The sequence below is a fragment of the Geospiza fortis genome, unplaced genomic scaffold (genome assembly GCF_000277835.1).
Source record: "Geospiza fortis unplaced genomic scaffold, GeoFor_1.0 scaffold275, whole genome shotgun sequence".
NCBI lineage: Eukaryota > Metazoa > Chordata > Aves > Passeriformes > Thraupidae > Geospiza > Geospiza fortis.
Genome location: NW_005054341.1, coordinates 1,345,726 through 1,355,278, shown reverse-complemented (window position 1 = coordinate 1,355,278; position 9,553 = coordinate 1,345,726). Strand labels below are relative to the sequence as shown.

The following is a 9,553-nucleotide window of genomic DNA, read 5'->3' as shown; positions in this document are numbered from 1 at the left end:
TTGTACGCGTACAGCTGCAGCCAGGGCAGCCCGGCCGGCGCCGCCGCCGCCACCTCCTCCAGCGACGACGTGGCCCAGGAGCTCAGCATCATCCCCGTGCCCACGGCCTGGCAGGCTGCAGGAACACAGAGTGACAGGCTCTAAACAGGAGCAAATAAACGCATTAATGCATCGCAGCTTGGTGGATGTTGCCACGCCGCCTCCCAAAAATCTCCCTCCGCACGGGCGGAACTGAGTTTTTTGGGATGCTTGTTCCTAAGTTGGAGCCTGCTTTGCTCTATTCCTGGTCACGTCTCACAGCAGACACCAGGGAGCATGTATTTTCATGGGGTCAGTGGTATTGTGCTGTCAGAACTCAGTACACCCCTCTGGGTGTCCAGAGTCACCAGGACCCCACCGAGGGGGCTTGGAGACCCTGGCACAGAGCCCAGAACACCTGTGGCTTTGATTATGACCCACACAGCAAATTAGCAGCTTTGTAAGAAGTTTAAGCAGTGTAATAATGAAATTATCACTAGGTGAAAAAGTAGATTTTAAGGTTTTTAGAATAGGGGTTTCGGGGACAAGATAGAGGGACTTGGGCATGTCCAGCCTCTCTTCTTCTTCTCTACCTCCATCTTCTGCTGTGATGTTAGGGATTAGTTTAGAATAGAAGCTCACTGTCTAACATAGGTGCTAGGTATTGGAAAGTAATTGTAAACATTGTATACGTAGTTTGTAGTATAAAGAGATAACACCACCCCGGGGGCAGGCAAAGTGCCTCTGTCTGTACTGCTGAGCCAACCTCGGCTGGACAGGAGAAAAATTTTTATAGATAAGATACAATAAACTACTCTGAGAGCAAAAACTGAAGAAGTCAGACTCATTCTTTGAAGGTGCGGGCTGAAACAGAGACTTTACACAGGTTTTGGGGCTGCAATAAACTGCAAACTCCCAAGATTGCGCCAGTGTCAAACCACGACAGGCTGCCAGCCCAGGCTGCACCAGCTAACCTCACACAGATAAGTTTTCCTGAATCTATCACTCATTCTTTTTGGAGTAATCTGCCGCTTATTGTAAAATAAAGGGAAAACACGCTGTAAAACTCAGAAATATTATAGAAAGCCTTGTTTTTCCTTGGTCTACCACAGTATGCATATTTTTAATGTAAATGGACCTCTGTTTCAAGACGTCATCCCCAGCCCATGGAGGAATTAAAGAGTGGTCTTTATGACAACATTTTATTAAATAAGGATTACAAGCCTCTTGGAGTGGAAACTTATGAACAGCTTATTCAAACAAATTGGTTACACCCTCCCAGGGCCACCAGCCAGTTTTCCCTCACTGGAAATCCAGCAGCAATCACCAAAACCTCTCCAGTTCACAACCATCCCATTCCTCTCCTTTAAACTACTGGACATAATTCCCTCTGTGCTGGGAATGCTGCAAACCCAGGAATTGCAAAACACAGATAAGGGAGAAATGTAAATGTTATGGTTCAATCTGCCTTTAGGTATCCATTTATTTCCATTTTTGCCTTTTATTCCCATGTCTACCTCTATTGCAAAAGCAAAAATTTAGTTAGAAACTGCACAATAAAACATTTTTGGTGAAGAGAAAATATAAATAATGGCATATCACCATATCCTTTCAACTTAGCTGCCCATGTAGCAACAGAGAAAATAGTGCTTTTCTCTTATTTAAGATCAGGTTTAAGCAGTTTGGTTCAATGAGAGTTCAGCCATCCCAAACGGGGTTATGGCATTTTCATGCAAGCATGCTCACAAAATTCCCCTCGTCTCTCCTGCAAAGTCCACAGCTCTCTGGTGAAGCACCAGCTCAACACATGCAGTTAAGATCTCTCACGCAAATCCAAAGTTCACAGACAAAATTTGTCAAGGTTTTCGAAATCCCAGTTTTGTGGGTTTTTTTCCAGGTCTTCTTTTAATCCTGAGCCTTGCCCAAAGGACACATTGACCCCTGTACACCCTGCAGGCTCCTGTTGGGCTCTGTGACAGCACAGAGAGCACAGCAGGAGCCATGCATAGGGAGCTGGAGAAGTCCATGGGATCACAGAAAGGTAAAGAATCTCCTCCTCATCCCCAGTCCAAACCTGCCCTCTGAAGCCATTCACTCTTGGGGAACTCAACTGAGGTGTTTTACACAGCAACAAATGGCACAGGATGCACTTGGGAGCCCCAGTGGGGAACATAGCACTGACCTTTCTAAGCCCTTTTTCCATCCTGAAGCCTCAGAGCATCCTCCTCCCATCTGGTGGGGCATCACCTCCTTCCCTGCTTTGGGAAGAGTGTGGAATTTGTCCCTGTGGGCAGCTCAGAGGAAGAATACTTCAGGGAGGGCACTGGAGAGGAGCCCAGCTCAAGCTTGCAGATTTTGTTGGGGTTACCTTGTATGGGAATGGGAATTGCTTTTTTCCTCTAGCTGGGCAAATTCCCATCATTTCCCTTTTAGGGGCATCCCTGAAGCCCAGCAGTCAAACTGCCCCACTGCAGGCATTTTTTCCCTGAATCCAGAGAATCCACTGTCCCCAAGCTAAGGGCCAGAGGACATTCCTAGGGATCAACACCATGTCCTTTTGGCACAGTGGCATTTCTCAGGACCAGCAGCCGTGTTCTGGGAGCTGCATCTCCCGAGAAACAGAGTTGTTTAAAGAACTCCACACTGCTCTCTTGACAAGCCACACTTGGCTGAGAGATCCCTGCCAGCCTCTCCTCCCTCAGCCCTTACCAAACCCTGTGTGAGAGCAGTGCCTGCCATCCCCTCACTGACACAACGCGTTCTGTCAGCTGCACAAGAGGGCTGAGGGAAAGGGACACAGGGCCAAAACAGATCTGGGATCTGCCTGGGCACACTGAGTCCCCCAGCCATGCCACTCTCGAGGGGAATCCAGGCCAGCTCAGCCCAGGCCACGCTGTCCCACGTCAACATTGTCCTCTCCATGCCTCTGGAGTGACATTAATCTTCATATCTCAAAATCAACCTCATCTTTTGACCACATAGTTAACAGCTGGGTACAAAGCACAAAATGAAATAAACGGCCAGATCCCTTCTTCCCAGTCACAGCCATGTCTGATGGGCAGAGGAAACCCAAATTTCAGTGCTCAGCATCACAGAGAGAAAAAGCACAGTAGCAGCCTGTTAAGAGCCAAAAGAACAAAGGTGTTGCTCCCTCTCCAGTGGGAATGACAGAGCTGCCAGAAACTCTGTAAACCAGGGGGAATAGAACAGCTTTGCAGCCAGCACTCCTGTGCTCCATTTGGCAGAGCAAAGGGTGCAGTCATGTCACAGGTGATGGTGAAACCCTTCCTGAGTCAGCAGCAGCCTGGAGAGGGCAAACACAAACTCCAGCCTGAGCTACTGTCAGTGACAGCTCTCCAAAGCCCTGGCCAAGAGCACAGTCAGGTTCTCAGCCTGATTTTCTGCCATCCGTGGAGAAGCCAAGGAACTGCAACGCTGCTGTGAGGTGAAAACAGGAATTTAAACCACCCATTAAGTGCAATGTGGAATGAGCAGGAATATAAACACAAATCTCAATAAAATAATGCTACAGATCTGTTTGTAATCAATTAAGGTCGAAGAAAACCTCAGCTATTTCTTGCTGAGCAGCTGGATGGTGCACAGGATTTTGAGTCAGGGTACTCGAGGTGGGGCCCATTGGTTTGCAAGCACAGCATGAAGTCATGGTGGCAAAGGAATGCCTTGGCTTGGAGGAACAGGGAATCTGCTGATGGACAAGCAGGAGGAAAAAGATCCCATAGAATCAGAAGGGTTCCATTGAAAAGTGTTTAGAGAACAAGCTTTTGCTCTTTAGTGGCTAAGATTATTCATCGAATTTGGCAAATATTTTTAGTCAAAGAGGTTGAAATTGGAGTGGGAAGGATGAGAAAAAAACACCTAAGTCAAAATGTCATGTGTTGATCTTTTCAAAATGGAAATGTTTTCTCCTGAGCTGACACTTTTGTTTCAAAACAGAACTATAGCTAAAAGCATTAGCCAGTAGGAAAATGAAATAAAACATTATGTTTTGGATCAAATGAAACATTTCAGTTAATCCAAAACAATTTTCCTCCCAATTTTTCAGTCTCTACTGAACAGAAAATCCATTCTTTGGAAAATTGCCACGTACACTGATGAACTACAACTAAAATGCCAGGGAATATACTTGAAGGAAGACCTAGAAAAACTGGGACAACTGCCAAGGTGCATGAAATTGTTTCAAGGACAAGAGAGGTTTCTCTGCAAGGAAGGACTCCTGCTACATTCAGACAAATATCAGAGAAAACTGAGGAGCAACCTTATTCCAGCCTGCATAGACATTTTTAAAAATTCATTTATAACTTTAAAGTCTAGCTAAAAGGAGTACATGTAAATGCAACACCTGGATTTGAGGCTGTGCAAGGTTTGACCATGACTGCAGTTTATTCTGCTCAGAGTGGGCTCACCTAACCTTTGAATCTCTTACATTGTGCAGGCTGGCCTGTCACCAGCATCTCTTCAAATGACAATTGGCTGTTTTCCCTAGAAAAGATTCTTTACTCACACAAAAGCACTGCCCATGAAGGGTGTTTCAGGTGAGCTGACAGACCCTTCCCTGCTCTGGGGAGGTGCACACCCCTCCCCAGCAGCTGTGGGACAGCATCCCTCAGGAAGCAGCAGCCCCCAAACCCTGACAAACCCCAGAGCAAGAAGTGGTGAGGGCAGGGAGTTCTGAGGGACACCATGACATGCCCTTGTCCCCAGAGGGGACATTCACCCTACAGCACGTGGCCAAACCTGCCGGGAGAGCAGAGCAGCTCCAAGCAAGACAGTTCCTGTGGCTCCAGGAAATTCCTCAGGCATTGTTCTCAATGCTCAGGGAAGGAGCTGCCGTTGCTCTCCTCACCTCCCTGCTCTGCAGGGCAGCATGGTGAGAGCCAGGATTATCCCTGGGGGTCAAGGCAGACTGGTGGCACACAGGGAGGCTCCTCTGGGAGCTGCTGTGTCCCAACAGGAGCCAGGGAAGGGGCAGGACTCAGGCCATGCTGTGCCTCTCAAGGACCATGGCCACGGCAGAGGCACCACCCCAAAGAGCACTTCCTGCACACCTGAGCCAAGAAAAGCCAGGCTCATGGAGCATGCCAGGCTTGGCAGGAGCCACAGCACTATGGATCAGGCTTCCTTGGCTTGTGCAAACCCGTGCAGCTGAAGCAGAAGCTGAATTAAAGCCACCAAGAGTTTGCTCACTTAAACCCTGCGCTACCTCTGGAACGGGAGAGAAGTTGGATGTGGCAAACCCCCTGATCCCAAGTGTCCCAAGTTTAAGAGAACCCTTAAACCAAATGTGTACTTTACAGCTAATTTCTGTCATCTTACAAGGTCAAACCAAAAGCTTGGCACCCAGTGCCCCTCTCCTCCCCTAACAGCACAAAACCAAAGCCTTTTTTTTTCTCCACCAAATGCCAATGCAATACAGAGGAGGTCATTTTAATACTGCCCATACTTTGAAAGCAATGAAAAACTCACCAGCTCCAGGGGCTAAGTTTACTGGACTACACATTCCAACTTTTGGTGGTGCCAGTACACTGAGCTGTGCCAGCTTGAAAACCCAGGAACATTAAGTGCAATAATCATGTGTTAAAGTTTGCAATGTGGTACCCAGCCTTATTACACCACTCAGCTTTGCATGCCATTGTGGATTTATGCCTTAAAATGTGGCCAGGCTGCAGCATCAGTGGGAATCTTTGCTAAGAAACATCCTGAATGTTGTGTTCCGAATCTCGCTCTCACCGTTGCATTAATGTTTGCCCTTAATGTTTCAGAGTTTCCTCCCTGCAGGGGCTGGCCCGGAGGGGATCCGCGGGAGCTGCCAAAGGATGGGGCAGCAGCAGGGCGGCCCTTCCCCGAGCGATCCGAGGTGCTGCAGTGCCATCGCGTGGAGTGCACCAGCACCTACAAACAGGGACAGCACCGGCGGCTCCTCATACAGCTCCTGGGAAGGGAAAAGCGCGGCCCCAACCACGCTGTGAAATGGGAGAGGCGTGTTTTTCACAGATAGCGCTGCAGCGCACCCCGAGCACATCACAGCGATGAGAACTGAGAGCAGCCCCCACTGCAGGGCTGAGAATTCAATTTGCTTCACACCAGCATCTGCTGCACTGGGCACGGAAATGCTGCCAGTGAATAACCTAAATAGGTGATATTTTAAAAAGCAATAATCCTGTGCATGGCTGGGTTATGTGCCCTTTCCTTTCAGCACGGGAGCATTGAAATGCACAGCCCACCCTCTTCCTCAGATCTGGTGCCATCCTGCAGCCAGAGTTAAAGGAACAGGAGACAGTCCTCCATCTGAATTCTAGTTAATATCCTTTTGAGCTGCAGCCTCTGTGTTGGCAACATCTTTGTGCAGCTTCTAGCCCAGAGGGGCCCTTATCTCACTGCCTCCCTGGGATGCTCTCAAAGAGATCGCTTTCAAGCGAGGATTCTTGCCAGGCAAACAAAGGCCTCAGAACTTCTGGAGCCAACTCTCTAATAGGGAGAATGTTGCTGTGACAATGTTTACAGTTACATAGAGCGTACAGAGAGGTAGATAGACGTTTCAGTTTTATATGCAACAAATTATTCCTCTCTTGCATCCTTCCTTTCCCCCACCCCTGAGGAGCAGCTCAGACCCCGCAGGAGCCCGAGCCCGGCCGGGATAGCCCGGCAGGGGCTGCCCTGTCCCTCCCTGTCCCGCCCCGCTCACCTCGGGCTGTCGCCGTCTCTCCGAGCGGGTGAGCCATGCGCTGCATCGCGGTGGCGGCCACGCACACGGGCACGGTGACCCTGTGCCCCAGCACACAGGTGGACAGGTCCATCACTGACACGTCCCTGAGCACCCGCGGGTACAGCTTCCACCTGGCACACACACAGACACGCTGAATTTAAAGGGCTGCGGCAGGGGGAGTGCACAGGAGCAGGTTCTGCTGCTGTCTGTGGGGCTGGAGCAGAATCCCAGAGCTGCAGCAAAACCCCTGCAGGCACAACACCTGCTGGGAGCCAAGAGCAGCGAGGGTGAAGGAGGCAGAGACCCCTTGAACATTTCTGGCTGGTGCTGTTTGAAAGGAAAGACAGGAGCTGTAAAACAATGAGGTTTGTGGTGAGTCTCAGCCCCCTGAAAGCCTCGGGGCAGAACGGGGTGCCAGAGGCTCTGTGCACATGGGGAAAGTCTTCAGCCACCCTCAGTTACCCCTCCATGGACTAAAGAACCGACAGACACGGGATTATTGGTAACACAAGCCTGGCCTGCAGGCTTGGAGCTCCCTTTCCCAAACCAGAGCAAACTAAACCACATTTAACCTGAAATTACCATTTACTGCAGCCAGGCTGGACACCACAGGTCTGCACACACAAATTTACCTTTCTTTTCCTCCCACACACAGAACAGCATCAGAAGACCATGATCTCTATTATGGGATCAACTAGGCACCATAACACCCAAAGTTTTATGAGGGGGGCTGCATTCCTGGGGATACCTGTGCCATGGGACTTGTCCCATCATCCAGTGCAGTCACAGCACTGCCACCACTAGAAGCCACAAGAGGGGGTGCCATGCCTGGGGCTGCCTCTCGTGAGCTCAGCCAGGCCAAAGCTTCCCTGCCAGCACCGACCTCTCACCGAGGCCTCCCTCCCTCCCTCCAAAAGGGCTCCCATGGCTCCTGAACTGTAATTGCAGAGAAGAAGTAAAAATTTATGGTCTAAATACTGCTGAAGCTGAGCAACTGCTCAGCACTAGAATGCTCAAGACTGATAATATCATAATTACCAGCACAGAGAGAGAACCAGAGCCACTGCTACCCTCTGACAGGGAGTAGAGGTGAGCTTGAGCATTAAAGTGAAAATTCAGGGGCAAAAGACAAAATCTGTTTTATAGAAAGATCAAGAGACATTTCCCCAAAAAGCCTGGGGCAGATGCAGGACAAGACCCACCTTTCTGAAGGCCTGGAGCTGTGCCAGCTCTCCAGGCAGTGCTCCCCATGGAGGAGGAGGACAGTTATGATGCTTGGAAGGAGATGTGTGCCTGTGCAAGTCAGCTGTGCTGCTCAGTGCCAAAACACACACGGCAGGAACATCTCCTCACACTTGTTTTCATGCCATTGTAACACTTTGTTATTTTTCAGGGGAGGATGGGCTGAGGGTGGGACAAAGTAAACATGACTTCTTTCTCCCCCTCTTTTTCCTAATCCTCATTCTGAAGGCTTCCACTTTGCCCCGAGATATCTTTTCCCAGCAAAGAAAGAAAACAAAAATCCCTTTGTAACCTTGCTGATTTATGGAGTCAAACCCAAAAGCATGAAGGATGTGAAGCATCTCCCTGTTCCCCAGGCTCCTGGTTTCTCAGATTGGTGCCTGCCTCTGCCATCTCACAGCCAGCCTGTGAGGGTCAGTCCCAAGGTACAACACCCCTGTGGTGCTTTTGGCTGGGAAGAGAAACAGGAGGAGCCAAAATCCCCCCAGCAGTGCATGCAAGAGAAGGGATGCAGTCCCAAGCAGAGATCCATGATCAGGTCACATCCTCTCAACCAACATCAGCTGGACGGGTGCTCCTGACCCAGAACTGAGCACTCCCACAAAAACACCAAGATAGCAGAGCATCATTATTCTTTAGTAAAACCTGCCCTAAATTGGAAACTTGGGTGTTTCCAGCTCTGAGTTGGACAGACACTTGAAAGCAGTGTTGTCTGGACAGAGAAATGCCCTTCACAGCAGCAAGGAAAGCTCACAGGCAGCATTTCCCCATCACCGGGGCACACTCATTCAGCTGCACACAGCACCTGCTTCCTCCAAGTCCTTCAGTGAAACATTTCCTTCATATTTTGGAAAAAAACTTGGGTTTTTTTTAATTCATCACCTCCTCATCACCCACATCTTTTCCCAGCCAAGTCCACACTGGTGTGCTGCAATCAGCAGGTGACAGTGAGTGTATCCTTCTTCCCAGCTGGAAGCAGGAGGTGCTGCAGAGGGGAAGGCAGCAAGCACTCCCAATTTAGGCAGCTCCAGCTAAAAGCTATTTTGAAGGAAGGATTAAAAGGAAGGAAGGGGGATTAATCTTTTGGGTTCTTTCCTTTTTTCTCCATGCTTTAAAAAAATTCTGTTTATAAATTACCTTGCAGTGGGGTCAGAGGCAAGCACTGGCTGCTTTCAGCTGGGGAAAAACATTGACATTTTCAAACTGCACCATATTTTCAAGCAGCTCCTCTTGTTCCTCTCCTGAGTTGTCCCAAATCCCCTCATGCTGCAGGGCAAGAAGCACATTTGGAAAAAGACCCAGTGCTCAGGCCAAGCCTCCATCCTAAACCCAACCCAGTTTGCTGCCCTTCTGTCTCCTACAGCTCCACTTCCCTTCAGGGGCTGGTGCTGTGCCAGGCTGAGCAACAGCTGCTTTTCCTTGGGGACAGTGATCTTCCCTCCCAGCATGTTCTGCCATCCATGCTCTTTTTGTGGTGCACTGGCAGTCTGAGGTGAAAGACATTACAACAAGAACCCACAGATGAACCCAGCACTGCTTTTCCACCCTCACACCTCACCTGAACAACCA

At 49.4% G+C, this 9,553-nt stretch overlaps 1 protein-coding gene across 1 annotated transcript in view; it reads right to left on the bottom strand.

Annotated features, from left to right (window-relative positions):
* The window catches only part of HAO1 (hydroxyacid oxidase 1), a 20,764-nt gene that overhangs the window by 8,662 nt on the left and 2,549 nt on the right, over positions 1-9,553 (bottom strand). The window contains 3 exon segments of the mRNA XM_031058304.1: positions 1-2; positions 5-115; positions 6,722-6,873. The exon segment at positions 1-2 is cut by the window's left edge and continues 128 nt beyond it. Of these exon segments, the coding sequence (XP_030914164.1) occupies positions 1-2; positions 5-115; positions 6,722-6,873 (265 nt within the window).